At 39.5% G+C, this 17,385-nt stretch overlaps 1 protein-coding gene across 2 annotated transcripts in view; it reads left to right on the top strand.

Annotated features, from left to right (window-relative positions):
* enpp2l (ectonucleotide pyrophosphatase/phosphodiesterase 2-like) overlaps window positions 1-17,385 on the top strand; it is a 47,743-nt gene that overhangs the window by 18,706 nt on the left and 11,652 nt on the right. For both annotated transcript variants that reach the window (XM_074612462.1, XM_074612461.1), the window contains exons 16-24: window positions 77-155; window positions 346-433; window positions 1,163-1,332; window positions 1,436-1,496; window positions 1,830-1,969; window positions 3,171-3,312; window positions 3,784-3,861; window positions 5,588-5,717; window positions 6,872-7,025. In XM_074612462.1, the coding sequence (XP_074468563.1) occupies window positions 77-155; window positions 346-433; window positions 1,163-1,332; window positions 1,436-1,496; window positions 1,830-1,969; window positions 3,171-3,312; window positions 3,784-3,861; window positions 5,588-5,717; window positions 6,872-7,025 (1,042 nt within the window). The remainder of the gene's footprint in view (window positions 1-76; window positions 156-345; window positions 434-1,162; window positions 1,333-1,435; window positions 1,497-1,829; window positions 1,970-3,170; window positions 3,313-3,783; window positions 3,862-5,587; window positions 5,718-6,871; window positions 7,026-17,385) is intronic.

Consider the following 17,385-nt stretch of genomic DNA (forward strand, 5'->3'; position numbering starts at 1 on the left):
TGTATGTTTTTGATTAAAGGGTACAGAAGCATTCGTTTTTAAAACAACCAACATAATATTTTTGTCTTTGCTTCAGGAAAATGCCAGAAAAAATGAGGACTCGGTGTTGGTTCCTTGGCGACCATGGCTTTGACAACAAGATAACCAGCATGAGGGTACTGTGTAGTTTTATACCTCTTTTCCTCTCCTGTATTACAGACTTATATGTTGTGTTGTAGCTGTATACTATAATACACCTCCGAGGTTACATTACTGCGTTACAGCTGATTTGAATGCAGGTTTTCTACTGATTACGATGATATTTCTCTGGGTTTAATGTGTACGTGTCTTATTTCCTTCATGCAGACCATATTCATGGGTCATGGACCGAACTTCAAGTTCCAGAAAAGTGTGCCAGAGTTTGAAAATATAGAATTATACAACGTCATGTGTGGTGAGTGTATAATTTCTTTTGCCTTTTAATGGTTTCACTATTTCACCTAGTCATCAGTGTTGTACTTCAGGTCATAATTAGGCCATTTAACAGGCCATATTGTTATGTATGATGTGTCAAGAGAGCTCCAAAACAGCTACACAACAAACTGTAAAAGAACGTTTATCCCAAAATGTACATGCAAAATATATATAATCATGCTTTTTAATGTTTTCTTAAGAAAAATATCAACAACAATCCAAACCATAACAAAACAAATAATATGTACATATAATACCAGTAACTGTAAATTGAAAAACAAAGTATTCAGATACAAGGGAGGAGAAAAATGGTAAGAATTAAATAATAATCAAATAAAAATGGGAATGAATAAATACAAATTTTAAAATAAATAAAAATAAATGTTAAAATGAAAATAAAAAATACAAATAAATAAATACAAATTATAAAATGAAATAATTCAAATACATAAATAAAAATTATACAATCTAAATAAATAAAAATGATAAAATTAAAAAATAAAATAAAAATAAATGTAAAAATAAATGTAAAAAATCTAAATAAATACATACAAATACAAATATAAAATTGATACATATAAATAAATACAAATTATAAAATAAAAAAATAAATAAAAATAAATGTAAAAATAAATAAAAAATTATAAAATGAAAAAATAAAAATAAAAATATGAATGATGTTTTATCTTTGCGTCTCTCTCTGTCTCAGACTTGTTGGGGTTGAAGCCGGCCCCTAACAACGGGACGTACGGCAGCTTGAACGACATGCTGAAAGATCCTCCGTACCAACCCAGCATGCCAGAGGAAGTGACATCACCGTCACCGGCGTCCGACTCCGACGCTGTGACCCACGACCTGGGCTGCAGCTGTGAGGATGAGGTCAGAGCGGGACGGTGATATCACCAACAAAATAACCCAAAATGAAAGCTGCATTAATCAATATTTAATCCGTTCGCTGAATCTGTGTTTTTTTCTTTTACAGAACAAAGTGGAGGAGATCATTGAAGCCTTCACTCCTGCTCCAGATGGAGTCTACAGTTACAGTAGGTTTCTCTCACATTTCAGCCTCTTTTCAAGGATAGGATAAAGTACATTTTAAAGAAAATATGTGGAAGTAATTCATGGGGACAGAAATGTTGCTGCATAAGAGGAATGACTGAATGTATTTCATCCTAATTACCCGTCACATATCATTGTATTTTAACACAGAGTCATTGAGTTTTCACTGCAAAACTGAGCCTTATTTCAGCTTCTACTTCCTGTCAGTTTCCACTGTGTGGCAGCGTTTGATCATGTAGAGGAGTAGGGTGATTAGAGCAGATATTAGTGATGAAATAATACTGGAGTAAAACTCATTTGATGCTTTGTGTGTGCAGACAGTACCCACCTCCCGTTTGGTCGTCCAGCCGTGATGTTTGACACTCAGTACAGTTTGCTTCATCATGTGGAGTTCATCAGCGGGTACAGCAAAGAGCTGGCCATGCCTCTGTGGACATCATACACGCTGCCACGACAGGTACACATTATATCTTTTACATGCTTTTCTGTAATCTTTACTGTATCATTCTTTTATTTTGTAATATGCTTTACATTAAAATGTGGAGTTGGCAGTATATTCTTGGCATCATTGGGCAAAACATCCCATAATAACCTTTCAGCATATTGTAATTCAAGTGTTTTGAGAGAGACTTCTGCTCCTCATGGCTCTGTTTTCAGAAATCTGTCATGATTATAACACATTTAACCCCAAAACGACTGTGATGGATTATCAGTCTTCAAGTTTCAAGTCTTTACAAGTTGATTTTTCATGGAGCACTGAAATAAAGTAAAATAAACTACAACTTGGAAGGCAGGTATTTAGTTTAAAACGCTAACATGCTGCGCTGTGAGTCCAGAGAGTCGTGATTTGTTTCCCTGACCTCCCTCAGCTCCTGACTCTCAGGCGTTCATGTACGTAAACTGGGCGTCAGGCCGTGTCACTGACACGCATTACATGTTCCTGTTTATAATGAGTGACCGTGTGTTTGTGTCGGAGCAGAACATGACGGAGCTGCACAAACATTAACACGAACATGTGCAGCAACACCAGTAAACACACAGACTCTGTGACTCTGACTCTGAACACGCGTGTTTACAGGAACATGCGTGTTTACAGGAACATGCTGCAGCTTTACAAGGTGCAGCTGCTCACACACACACACACACACACACACGCACACACACACACACACACACACACACACACACACACACACACACACACACACACACACACACACACACACACACATAAATACACACCATCATGCACGAATACCTACACAAAAACACACACAGGCCCCAGAAACCAGAGACTGTATTTTTAGCCGTCCCCATCTTAGTTTTTTGCAACCAGAAGTGAGACGAGAGGGCGGAGCTAAGTACAACCGAACGCTGAATAAGAAATTCTAAGGCGACCAAAACTATACAACTAACTTTCATGAGCTGAAAACACACTGTGAAAGGGTTAAAGGGTCACACTCACCTCTCTTTCATGTTTGCAGTCATTCAATGTCTTTTTTTTGCAGATTGCATTTTACATCAGTGTCTCCATCCATCCTTTATCACACAGGAATATATTTAAACGAGATCAACAGCAGCAGCTACACCAAACTATATAAATGAAAACAACATATGTAAGATATATCTTTGTCCACTTCTCTCTCTTTGTCTCTCAGGAGGACATGACTCCCGTTCCGGAGGTGTCCCCCGGTGTTAAGTGTGTCCGAGTCGACTCCAGAATTTCAGCTGATCACAGTCAGAGCTGCACCACCTACAGCCAGAACAACCAGCTCACCCACGGCTACCTCTTCCCTTCAGGTAAACCTGTAGTGTTAATACGGTTTACTTTACAATGCACAAATATCCCGCCACTTTCGTCTTCACAGGAAACAACATAGGTTTAGCCAACAAAACGTACTTATTTAGGTTCAGGAAAAGATCGTGGAAAAAATGTATTATTACAGAGTCCAATTGTTGTTGTACCTCATAATTTTCACATAATAATAACAGGTAGTTATGTAATAATGTGATGCTTTTTGTTCTACTGATGTGATTTTATATTTAGTTATTAGTAGCCGTTACTGCAACAGTATACAGAACAAACTGAGACTAACAAGATTTACAGGTTAGAACCAGATGTGAGCCGTGAACCTGTTCACATCTGGTTCCCACAGTGATTCTGCTTTAATTTTCTCTCACTGCCTCTCCGTGATGTTTCTATGATTGATGATTGATAGGCTCGTTTCAACACGTAAATAGTAATGTGTGTTGTTTGATGTTGTCTGACAGAGCTGGCATCGTCTCCGGAGTCCAGATACGACGCTTCGCTCATCACCAACATCGTCCCCATGTACCCGGCTTTCAAGAGTGAGTCACATTTTCGTTACACCTTAAATAGTTTTAATAACTGTTTAGTGATGGAATCATCTTATTGGAGGACCAAAACAGTAAGTAATTTATCTTCCAAGATACAAATTTAAGACCAGAAACTGACAAAGCTAAACCAAAAGTCTTAAAAAGGGAAGATAAAATAAATCAGTGAACCGTTAGTTAAACTGAATATTATGACGGTGTGTTAGGGCCATTGTAGGTAAGAAATAAATAGATTACAGAGCTGGGGGAGGGGGTAATATTCGTAGTAAAAACTCTGAATTTACAAGATTAAAGTTGTACATTTACCAGGAAAAACTCAGATATTCTCTGAGATTAAAATAACAAATTTACATGAAAAAAATGAATATTCTCTGAGATTCAAGTCACAAATTTAGCCGCCGTCTGAATTTCGTTGCTCCTAAGGTAGTGTTATTATGTTAAAGATGACGCTGTTTAGTAACAGCCCCCTCATTTGCATTATGAGGCAGGAATGCATAAAGAAATGTAAAAAGAAATGTATAAAGAAAAGAATACAGAAATAAATAAGCCTGGGGAAATGAATAAAGGTTGAAATGCAAAGGGAAATCGTGCAGAAATTATTATTATTATTATTATTATTATTATTATTAATAATAATAATAATAATAATAACAAAAACTATTCTCTATTCTAAAATAATAATAAAACAAAATAAATAAATAGAAGAGTAAATAAATAATGGAATTATTATAAAGATAAATAAAGAAGCAAATTAAAACAGAAATATAAATTTATGTCACATTTTATCAATTAATTAATGGCATTAATTTCTAATATTATTTTTGCTACATTTAAAGACATATTTATTTATTTATCGAATCATTTATTTATTCATTCATTTATTTTTGATTTTGGCAGGTTCTGTCCTCCATAGTTCTTTCTGTGTTCTTTTATGAACATAATGCTGACATCGGTGTGCATCAAACTTTATCCTCATGTTAGACCTGTTGTACGTTTTATTTTGAAAAAGAAAATTAGAAAATGTGGAGATTTTTGGCTCTTTTAGGTTTTGTACCAAAATCAGGGAATGTGTCTGTAACAAAACTACAAGCTACAGCCTGAACCTGAATCCTCTGACGTCAGAATTAAAAGGAAATCTTTTTTTTCTGCAGGTCTTTTGTCAAGAATTTTAAGTTATTCCTGCCTCATTCAGCTGTCTGTGATAATCAGATTTATGTGTCCCTTCTGTCTTCGTGTACATCAGCGGCGTCCTGTCGTATCACACGAGACAAAGAGACAGAAATGTGGTGATGTCAGGTCTGAGCGAGGACGGCCTGATACCCATTGTTTCTGTAGAAAGAGAGGACTTATCAGGACAAAACACACGCTCTCCCTCTCCGACCCGCTGTCTCATGCAGATACACATAATTCATCATTGTCGTCAGCTCTGTCAACAGACTGTGTGCCTGGAGGATTCATCGTTTTCTTTATTAAGGCTGGAAATGACTGGTTACGTCAAGGAGGAAACGGCAGGATGACGGCGTTTGATCACAAATTAATCACACATTTTTATCTGTTCAAAATGAAACGGTATAAAATGGTCAGCACATGTGGTTTCCCTGATCCAGATGTCTTAACACCAGATGTGAATCAGGTTGATGAGTTTATGAAAAAAGATTGATCAAAAGCTCAGTATTTGCTTTGCTCAGTAGCATCTGATCCCTTTTCTTTCTGTCTGCAGGAGTGTGGAGTTACCTGCAGGGGCTGCTGAGGCGTTACGCCGAGGAAAACAACGGCATCAACGTTCTCGCCGGGCCCATCTTCGATTACAACTACGATGGCCTCCGAGACACCACAGAGACGATAAAAGAGTAGGTCTTCAAGCTTTTACCAGTGCAGTATCACCTGTGACTGACAGCCTGATAAACAATAATAACATTATTCCGGTCCCATATGAGAAAAAAAACATCATAAATACACTGTTGAGAAGCTAAAACAGAACATATGTTACAATTTGATCTGATAAAGTCAAGGTAAAGTTGATTCATTCAATTCATCTTATTGTCCCCGGAGTGGAGGACAATTCTGGTGCATCATAAAAAACAAAAAAAAAGCATGGAAGAAAAGTACTGTACATACGACAATAACAAAAACACTATAAACAACAAGTAACAAGAAACATACTGAACATACAACTAGCCAGATTACAGATGTCCATCTCTGCACAAACATATTTTCATTTGCACCTCCGTTATGTACACCTGTCTCAGTCTTTCAGTCCATTGTTCCACTGTAAGGGGTTAATTTTGCAACCACGAAATAGATGCAATAAATACAGATTATTTCCATATAAAGGATTTTGTTAAAACAAGAAAATCTCTTCGTTATAGCAAATATTTTATGTCATGGTGGCAGCAATATATTGCTGTACATTTTAATAGATCATCAGGACAAAGTATTGTGATTTTAAAATGTACAATTCTCTCTATAATCAAACAAATAAATAATTTGCCGTATATGTAACTCTGACCAGCCCGTCTTCTTGGTTGCAGCTGAAATTTAGAAGGCAATTTCACGTGGTTCAGTTTATTTTCAAATGTGTTTATTTTAATTGTAAACAGTTTTTGGTTGCACGTACATCTTCATATTCACTCAGACATATGCAACATCCCTTTTTCTTTTTCCCAAGAATTTTCAAAGAAGTTGGACGCAGGTCATTCCAACACAAAGCTCCATCAGACTGGAATAATCTTCCTCTGTTTCTGAGATCTATTACCTCTTTCCGTTGCTTCAGGACATCTTTATTTTCTCATCTTAAAACAACCTGTTCATGTTTTTAATTTGTGTGTACTTATAATCCTCAAGCTGTCTGTATCTGTGTGTTTGCAGCGTATGTTTGTTATGTAATGCTGTTTTGTCTGTATGTGTTTTTGTATTTGTGTCTATAGGACCCCCTTGAACATGAGATGCTATATCTCAAGGTGCTATCATATCCTTTCAATAAATTCTATTGATTCTTGTCCAGGTTCTCGGCCGACGGCCCGCCCGTCCCCACTCACTTCTACACGGTGGTGACGAGCTGCCAGGAGCTGAACCAGACGGTGGAGGAGTGTGACGGAGCGCTCGGGGTCTTTTCCTTCCTGCTGCCACACCGAGCGGACAACAGCGAAGTGTGCAATGTGAGTTCAAAGACAATACATTAACACAACAACAAGAGGACGACAAGAACAGTGAGTACAGGCCAGTTAACACATTTCTGCCATAGGATGAGAACCAATGTGAGTTCAAACAGTGTCCAGCAGGGGGCAGCGCCGCCCCATCTGTCACTGCAGCTGCATGAATATTCAGTCCAGATGTGTCAGTGATGAAACAAGATGACACACAGTGAGTTAAAGCTCTGTCACCTGTGGAAAGTAACCAATTACGTTTTACTCAAGTGATGTAACCAAGTCCACATTTAAGGTACTTTTCCTTTTCAAAACGCTTTATACTTCTACTCAACTACATTTCAGAGGCTTGCACTTCTTACTGCGTTACATTCATCTGATAGCTGCAGCTACTAGTCACTTTACAAATTCCGATTTTACACACAAAACAAACTTTTAAAATATTATGCATTGTAAAATATAACTATATATGAATGTTCATTAATCAGTCCATTATCAGAAAATGAATCAGCAACTCTCTTCATAACTGATAAATGGTTTGAAGTGCATTAGGACTGCATCTCTTAATGGAACAGGAGGATTAAATACAGAAATCAATATTCATGTGCTCCTCTAACTATGAAGAGAGACTTGAATAATTGTGAACTTGTCCTTTAAGTCACTTTTCATGCAAACATTTCACGGTTTCAGCTTCTCAAATGTGTGAATTTGCTGCTTTTTTATTGTCTTAAATTGCAGTAAACGGAATAATAATCTGGTTTGGACTTTTGGTTGGACAAAATGAGACATTTGAAGGTGTCACTTTGAGCTCTCTGTAATTTTTCACATTTTACATACGTTTTACAAACCAAACAATCAATCGATTGCAAATCAAATTGAGCTCCCCTTTAACCAACTACAACAGTAAAATCCTGCTTTTACATTAATGCATGAGTAATAATAATCTAATGATAGAATATATAATAGTATAACAGTCACAGGGGACATTTTTCTGCAATAAGTACTTTTACTTTTAACCAAATCATGACGTCCAGACAAATACACTGGCATGTCAGAATCATTGTACGTTTTCACACTAGTTTGACAACTTCTATGTCATTTTAAATGCAGGACTTTTACTTGTACCAGAGTGTTTTTACAGTGTGGTATTAGTAATTTTACTTCAAGGGTAACGCGAGAACGCGCGCTCTGTCTGAGTGAAGGTAAGCAGGCAGCGGAGACGAGGCTCCGGCCACACGCGAGCGCGCATATGCGAACGCGCATGTGTGCCGACCCGCTACATTTATACTCTTAAAAAGTTACAAACAGTCCCTTTAACAACGAGACTTCTCTTCGAGCGGGATTTGGACACAATAACAAACAGACCGGATCGAGAGAAACTTAAGAAAAAGGTTTTATTTCTCTGTAGGGTTCTTTCCATAATGTTGTCAGACACTTATAATACCAATCTGAGTCTGTCAGCGGCAAAAGCAAGAGCTTTTATTGAACATAACGTCACACTAACGTTGCTCACTCGCCCTCGCAGCTTGTTTAGTGTTCTCCCTCAATACTGGACCAGTTTCAAAAACAGGTTGAGACATACAGATGTTACCTGTTAATCTCTGCCCTCTGGTGAAATGTGGGTCTTTCTCAGAGGAGTTTTTTCCATGTACAAATTCATGGTGATCATGGCTTTTATTAATTTGTTTTTGGGGGAGGCTGTCGGAGGCAATGATTCAACTCAGTGGTTTTTGGTATTCAGTAAATTTCCTGTGATTAGAGACACCTTACCACTGTTCTTCTTTGAGTTACATTTAAAACTTTTAAAGATCATTTTAAGACCAAGAGAAGTGGCACAATTTGGGGAAATATGAGGGTTTTTCAGTATGTTTCAGGAATATTTTTGGACATTTTTTGTTGATTTTTTTTCTCTGACTAAGACAAGCCGGATATGAAGGTAATTTGATGACTAATAAATTGACTTTCAAATGTCCAGAAAACACGAATTTTTATGATTTATGAGACTTTTTCTCAATCCCACGCATCATGTTAGTGTGCATGACTGATGTGGACTGCGTCATCTTGCACCTCCACAAACATTTGGACATCAGTTTAAACTGACTCATGTTAAACAACAGAAACAAGACTGTTACTGACAGAAATAGTAACCACAGTGAGTCAAAGTGGGTTTCCTACATGTGAAAGACGTCTCGTGATGCCAAATGTCAACCAAAAAAGGAGAAGCTGGATCTGCATGGTTGGAACAGTTGTAATAAATTCTTGCCAACAGTAGACATAAAAACACTAACACCTCAACAATTAACATTAAGTTGAAGTGGGACATTATTCTCCAGTGTGCTAACCAGTGGAGAACAATTCAGTTAATCTTCCCAGACTCTTTAGTTTCATTCATGATTCAGAAGTGTTGTGGGATTTATTCTTTCTTGATTGTTAAAGGTGCAGTGTGTAACATCTGGCCACATGCACCAAACAAATAGGGGGCATCATTTCACCTCCCTACAATCTATATTTACAGGCTGTCTTATATTCTTCACGTGTGGCGTTGGCCTATAGTTTACGTTAGCCGTCTGTGTGTTTACTGTGACACTGATAGTTTGATAGTTTGTTTATGGGATTAAATCCAAAGTGAGCAGAAATGAGAAAACGACCCGCAGCTTCGTGTCCTCCTCCCCGAGGCCAGGAGACCACCCGGCCAGGAGGAGAGTGGTCGTCACTCAGCAGCAGCCGCAGCAACTAGAATCCAGCCCGCACAAACCCCAGCGCTGGGAGTCACGGTACGTGTCCACAGGGGCGTTTTTGGGCTGCCACTAGACACCAGGAACTTGATTTGACGAAAGCTTTCTCTCGTGGGCTGCTGCTCCTGCAGCTTAAAAACAGTTGCTGAATCTGTCTTCATTTTAGATCGACAACGGTTAGCTAAAACGCTTTTTCGTGAGTTTGGACATTTTGTTTTGGACATTTGTTAAAGGGACTGTTTGTAACTTCTTACATGTATAAATTATTGCGGGTCGGTGTTCAGACAAGACTCCAACAAAAAAAACACGGAAGCACCAAAACCGCAAAGTTATATCTAGTGAAGCCCGTCTGTTAAACAGGAGCTCCTCTGCTCCTCTGCCTGCTTGCCTTCACTCACTCACCGCGCTCGTTCTCGCTCTTTCGCTCCACCCTCACGTGCATGCGCTCACACTACACACTGCAGAAGAGATAGTAGCTCTGAGAATATCTAGTGAATGTACAGTGGACATTTGGTCAGAAATAACTGCTGCAGCTACTCAGGACCAACAGAGGTTTCCCGTGTCTTGTGAAGTGACGGGGCTCCGCAGAGAGAAACATTATCGTCTCCGACCAACACTGCGGTGTCTCCCCTGTTCCCTCTGGCCGCGGTCGGGAGGCTGCAGCAGGAAAAGCCAACGCTAGGATCAGCATTGATTCATGGAGAGACCTTCGTCTGGTCAGCTAACATTACTGCCAAGCAGCTGAAATATAGAGTGATATTGTGCTTTTAGCTGACGTGTGTCTCCTCACTGTGTTGAGCGATGCTCGTTCATGTCTATGTAGAGCGAGCACAAGCGCCAGCAACAGGACGCTGACTTTCGTTGACTTAACGGTCTCAGGTGTCGCTGTTAACAAGACATTTCTGATTCTTACAAACAATCCCTTTAACTAACGAAATATTCTGCTTCAATCCACATTTGTTGGCATTTAGCCTTTCAAAAACAACATTTTCACTGCGCTAAAAATTCTATTTGCTCTCCCGCTTGCCGGAGGACTTTGTTTGAGGATGGCCACGGCCAAAAACCAAAATGGCGACGGCCAAAATGCCAAACTCGAGGCTTCAAACCCGTAGTTCACAAACCAATGGATGACGCCACGGTGACTACGTCCACTTCTTGTATACAGTGTACGGTTCCTGGTAATGAAGGAACATGTCACCTAGTGCAAAAATGTGGCTCATTGATGTGTTTTTAATAGATTTTGACAACAGTGGCGCTCTGTAGCATAGAGGAAGAAGATATATCAGGCTATGATGCACATACGATACTTGATAGTATATACTTTAATGTTGGTTTTGGTTGATTGTTAAAATCATATCAAATGTGTTCTTCTGCCCCGAAGTAACCAAAACATCATATAATGCAGCTTTAATTATTATTCATTCATTTATTTGTTTCAATTTATTTGCCTTGATACCTATTTAATGTTCAATTTCTTCTTTGAAGACTATAAAACATGCTGTTGTGCAGCATAAGTCATGTTTAAGCTCTCATCTCTGGCTGCTTTCACTGCACACTGGAGGAAACTTGCACGAAGCACGTCTGACGTCACTCGTAGGTTTCTGAGGGGATTCTTTTGAAGGCTGTAATTTAGGTTTACTACCTGGATGAATCACACGGTTTTGGTCTTTAAGTGAGCTTAATTTGTAAACCCCAACTTTTGGGAACTCCCTTTCTTTTGCCCAAGCTTTATTCCAGCAAAGATGTTTTAGTTTCCCTTCGTCTGAGGTCTCTGAACGCCTAGTAACGACTGCTCAAACACAGACAATGTGCTTCCCCACGTCATATTTTTACTTTTACTTTGCCAAAAAGAGAAAGCAGAACGTGACTAGTCTGTCTGGTGAAAACATTTCTGGGAAACGATTTATTTAGAGAGGCCATGAAGAGAGAGGATCCATCAGATACTTTCTCCATGACACACTCTCTGAGTCATACTTTTTCAGGCATTAAGGATGATTTCAATCACAATTTAATCTTCTCTGCTCGGGACAAGCCCTGCTTGTTAAAAGCCTTTTGAATGGATGTTTTTCTAATGTTTTCAGCAGACCCATTAAGCTGTTATGAGCATGATAAACAGCCAATTCATGCTGAAGGAAAGCCAAAACGCACACTCCCTTTAAATATAAACTGTTCAGCAATGTTGGACTCTTCAACTATGGAGAATTTCAGGCTCACCTCAGAGTTTGACTCTGCGATTAACTTAGTGTTTACAGAAAACTAAAGAGACTCTTCTAAATGAGTCAGGTCTCTTCTTTCTATCTTGTACAGTTTTTGTGACCTAACCAATACGGAGGTCAGTGCATCCGTTTTTATGCCTCCACGCTGGCAACAGCCATTATGTTTTCGGGTTCCCCATCTAGGTTAAAACTGCAGTGTATGTATTATTTTGTTATTTCCACTCTTCTAAAGTCACCAGAATGCAGGAAACAAAGTCTCTGAGGGGAGGACCCACAGACCCCCCGCTTTGGTTTTGAAATCTTCCCATTTTTTAAGGTCTTAAAGGGACTGTTTGTAACTTCTTACACATATAAATCATTGCGGGTCGGTGTCCCATGCGCGCTCACGTGTGGCTACGCTGTTCAGACTCAGACTCCAACACAAACTACACGGAAGCACCAAAACCGCAAAGTTCTATCTAGTGAAGCCCGTCTGTTAAACAGTGTTGGCCGCAGTCGGAGGACGTGGGGGAGACCGTAACTTTGGTGTCCAGGGCCGGAGTCTCTGCTTTACTCTGCTCCTCTGCATGCCTTCACTCACACACCATGCTCCTTCTCGATCATTCGCTTCACTCTCACGTGCATGCTGCTCACTCCACACTGCAGAAGAGTTAGTTTAGCTCTGAGAATATCTAGTGAATGTACAGTGGACGTTTGTGCAGAAATAACTGCTGCAGCTCCTCCAGACCAACAGAGGTTTCCCGTGTCTTGTGAAGTGACGGGGCTCCGCAGAGAGAAACGTTATCGTCTCCGACCAAAACTCCGGTGTCTCCCCCGTTCCCTCCGGCCGCGGTCGGGAGGCTGAGGCAGGAAAAGCCAACACTAGGATCAGCATTGATTCATGGAGAGACCTTGGTCTGGTCAGCTAACATTACTGCCAAGTAGCTGAAATATAGAGTGATATTGTGGTTTTAGCTGACGTGTGTCGCCTCACTGTTTTGAGCGATGCTCGTTCATGTCTATGTAGAGCGAGCACAAGCGCGAGCAACAGGACGCTGACTTTCGTTGACTTAATGGCCAAAGGTGTCGCTGTTAACAAGACATTTCTGATTCTTACAAACAGTCCCTTTAAAAAAAAATGTTTGTCTACATAAAAAATAAAAAAATTATTCCATTTCTTACCCCTTATTGCTACACACTGGCCCTTTAATACACAGCCAGGCTAGCTTCTTTCCACTGCTTCCAGTTTTTACACTATTGCCGCTAGCTCCATACTTGAAACACAAACAAGACAGCGGTATCGATATTTTCATAAGCATTTCTCCCTTCTAATCCTTCAGAAACACAAACAGAAGGAAAATCTACAATTTGCAATAACATTTCTTCATTTGACTCTTTCACAAAAGTCGTCGTTTGGTATCTTGGATACCAGCGGCATCCAAAAACACTGAATCCAGCTGACTGCTCGCATTATTGACAGGAGCTTCCCCATTCTCCCTCTCATGGGGAATCTCCTCACTGTTGCCAAAAGCCATCATCGCCTCAGCAAGTTGCGGCATGCACAACGTAAACACAGGACTCCAAACATGACTCACTGGGATACTATCTTCTATCTGGAATACACAGACCATCCTGTCCTACAGCTTTATACACCATAGGTCACATGAGTCAGTCAGTTTCGTTGTCAAGTAAATGTCATTTCGCATCAGATTAATGATGATAAATCACAGTTTAGTAACAAGCACGGTACGTTGAAGTTTATTTAGTGGGTTCAACCCAACACAGGTGATTCCCGGGAGCTTGACATAATGTTGCTGTACATTCTGTACATTATGTACAGCTGTACATTTTTGCTTGTAAATAATAAAGTGGTTCCAGCTTTCAGATATTTTTTCAGTTTAGCCAAACACTGCCGAAAATAGTAGTAGCCTAACCCTTTTTTAAAATCTGCTAAATTTAGCTGCTGCGTCCTGTAGATGCCACTAGAGGTCACTGTAGTTTAAACTGGTTTTAATTGAAGTTTAAGGTCACAGAGTTCAACATGAGAGCCGTCACGTCTGCCTCAATTCATTTTCTCCTCAATTCATGATCTGCAGAAATTGGGTTCCTGAGAAACTGAAGAGTTCGTAGACAAGTATGTGAATGAATGCAGCGGCACATGAGCTCAGTTTGTCAATATATTCACCAGATCATTGATACTGCGGTAAAGTGCAAGAAAGAGTTTTTATTGTCGGTCAAAAAGATTGTACAATATGACAATACATTTGTGGTAGTGGAAGAAGTATTCAGCTCATTTACTTAAATGAAAGTACTAATACCACACTGTGCAAATACTCCACTAGAAGTAAAAATCATGAACATTTTACTAAAGTATAAGTATTTGCAAAATATACTTAAAGTATCGAAGGTAAAAAGGATTCATTTTCACTATTACATATTATATTATTGGATTATTATTACTGATGCATTCATGTGTAAGTAGTATTTTACTGTTGGTCAAGGTGGAGCTACGTTTTATCTTAACAATGCATCATGCTTATATGTAAGCATAAGCATATGCAGCATATATAAGCATATTTTTTTAATCTAAAATCTTAATCTGAAAAGTAACTAAAGCTGTCAGATAAATGTAGTGGAGTAAAAAGTGCAATATTTGCCACTGAAATGTTGTTGAGTAGAAGTAAGATTAGTAAGTAAGCCCCTTTTCAGCAGCAGGAACTTTCCCCCAGAACTAGGAACCGTTTGAGGAACTCATTGTGTTTGAACCGCAGGGACCAGAGTGTAAACAGAGTTCTGGGGACATGATTGCACAAGCAAGGTTAGAGGGCGAGCGGTAGAAGATTTCCCAGGGCGTCAAATGTCGATGCTGTGTCACGGCCGTCGGGCATTCGACACCGCCGCATAAGGCACCCTTTAGCGCCGGTATGAAACGCAACGTATTTTCATTAACTACGTTGCAAACCCATCCACGGCAAACGCTCAGGGAAAAATGCGCTGGGAGTGACGTAGTTTAAAGAGAGAGAATAGACAAACTGGGCGGATAGGAGGAACGCAAAGCTTTCATCCAGGAAACCGCTGTTTGTGCCCTGTGGGTCACGTTTCACTTTCACGTTACAATCAGCTGTTTGTTCGTGTCCCGTTTTCACAACATTCAGTTTCATTTTCACTGTACAAACATCATCGTTTTAAACCCATCCTGTGTATTTCTTTCCTAAGCCTATAGCAGTTTTGTTGCCTAATCCTAAAGTGACGCCAAAGAGCGTGACAAAGCGGCGGTATGGGACGAGTTGGGATGATAACGTGTTGGACAGACGGCGCAGCGGTGCCGTGAATGAGAGAAAGAAAAGAGTTATTTTCGTATTGTTTCACGTCGGTTACGTTCTAAAGCACAAATATATAACCATCAAACACTCAACAGGTGATTTACTGTGGAGACAGATGCTCTTGTAGTTTCATTTCATTCATTACATCCAACGTGCATCAGTAAATAATGTTGCAGCAGTAAATATCGTCGCAGTTACGTAAACAGGCGAGTGTGTTTACTGCAGCAGCCGTCTCAAGTCACGTTGCTTTTTCATACGTCAACGGATTATTTCGCCTAACCTTCACAGGTCTTTAGATCCGCAGACAACAGTGAGCTGAAGGAACCTTTAAGTTCCTTGAAAAGTAGTTCCAGGGACTAAAAACTGATCGTTAACTTCTTGGTGGAAACGCGGCTTTTGTTGCATTCCACCATTGTCCCTTTGTATGACGATTTTGGACAGATCCTAGATTTTTGGGATAATCAAAAGTGCAACTAGACTATAAATAATAAAACACACACTGTATATTGTTCCAGTGATATTTCTGAATAATTCTAAGTTGTTAGTCAAATGGTCGGCTGAAAGGTGAAACAGAAAATGTTTGTGTCAAGAGACTCTTGTCAAGAGACAAACACTTCTGAAGAAGCCCCGTTATGTCACATAGAAAAAGGAAGTTAGATTTAAAGGATGCAGCTATAGGAAGGTTTTTTTGTTGCATAATTGTGTCATAAGGAAGTGAGAGAGAGAAGTCAGAGGTTTTTGTCCTTTTTAGGGGAAAAGTCACATTTGTCCCTAAATTAGCCGAACTGTTGAAATCTTCCTAAGAAGTCCCGTCGACGACAATACTCCTCTTGACAGTGACGGCTGTTTTCCTGCCGTGTTCCTCTGAACTGGAAGCTGCTTTATCGTTTTAGTTGCTTCTGGGAAGTTGATGCTCTGAGGAAGCTGTCAGAGCCATTTCAGAGTCGTGTAGATCAAGTAAGATAAAATAAGATATACTTTTATTGTCCCCGTGGGGAAATTTTTCCTGGACTCCGTCCAACTACAGTTAAAAGCACTAAATTAAAACAGCATCAACAACAAGTAGTTTATTTCCTGCCAGGTTGCACTTATCGCACGACTGCAGGGATGTTTTAGCGGAGAATCCTCTGTTTACAAACTGTGCTTGTAAAAATGACTCAATGACTTTCCTAGAAGTCCAAGAACATTATTGGAAGCAGGTGGTCTGTTTTCGCAAGAGCGGGGTGTCAAGTCGAGTCCTCTGACAGCAGAACAAAATACTTAAAATATACAGTTACAGTTTGGGTGAACTGAGCAGGTCAACAGTAGATGTTACATAGAAGTGGTGTACATCATCTGAAAGCTGGGAACCTGATGATTATTTGAGATGCAGCTCAGCACTGTGTGTCAAGTTGTTCTAGTCATTAATAAGAAATATACATGAATTCATTAATAAATTGTAAAAGTGTATAAGGACTTGATGATATAACTATATGATGGTCATCCTCATGCTCTATTATGTCTCATAAGTTGTTGCAGCAATTTTTGGGTTGATGCCATTTGTTACACAGATTTGATGCTAAATTTAACCATTTTTGTACCACTGGAGAATTGATCAAAAATGATCAATAATTCCTTCAAAATACCACATTAAGACACCAAGACCTTGAGGAACACCATAGAAAAAGCCATGCTATGATTTGGCATCAAAAACTTTTGACATTTTGGATATTTCTGCAAGAATTGCATTTTTTGACGATTGGATGGCGAGCACTTCTGTTGTGTAAACTGCTCAGAAACCCCCTTATTGATCAATCTAGCTAGGAAAGCCATCCATCCTCTGAATGCTCTAGGTCTCTAGTTTGATCCATCCATCCTCTGAATGCTCTAGGTCTCTAGTCTGATCCATCCATCCTCTGAATGCTCTAGGTCTCTAGTCTGATCCATCCATCCTCTGAATGCTCTAGGTCTCTAGTTTGATACATCCATCCTCTGAATGCTCTAGGTCTCTAGTTTGTGGCTGTAAAGTTTCATGAGGCTGTGATTATCCTAGAGGTCACCACAGGTCATTTTATACAGTGAGGTCAAGTTTCAAAGAAATAGGTCTCACTACAATGAAATGTCTCCTATGGGGACTAAC

Source organism: Sebastes fasciatus, chromosome 17, assembly GCF_043250625.1.
Source record: "Sebastes fasciatus isolate fSebFas1 chromosome 17, fSebFas1.pri, whole genome shotgun sequence".
Classification (NCBI taxonomy): domain Eukaryota; kingdom Metazoa; phylum Chordata; class Actinopteri; order Perciformes; family Sebastidae; genus Sebastes; species Sebastes fasciatus.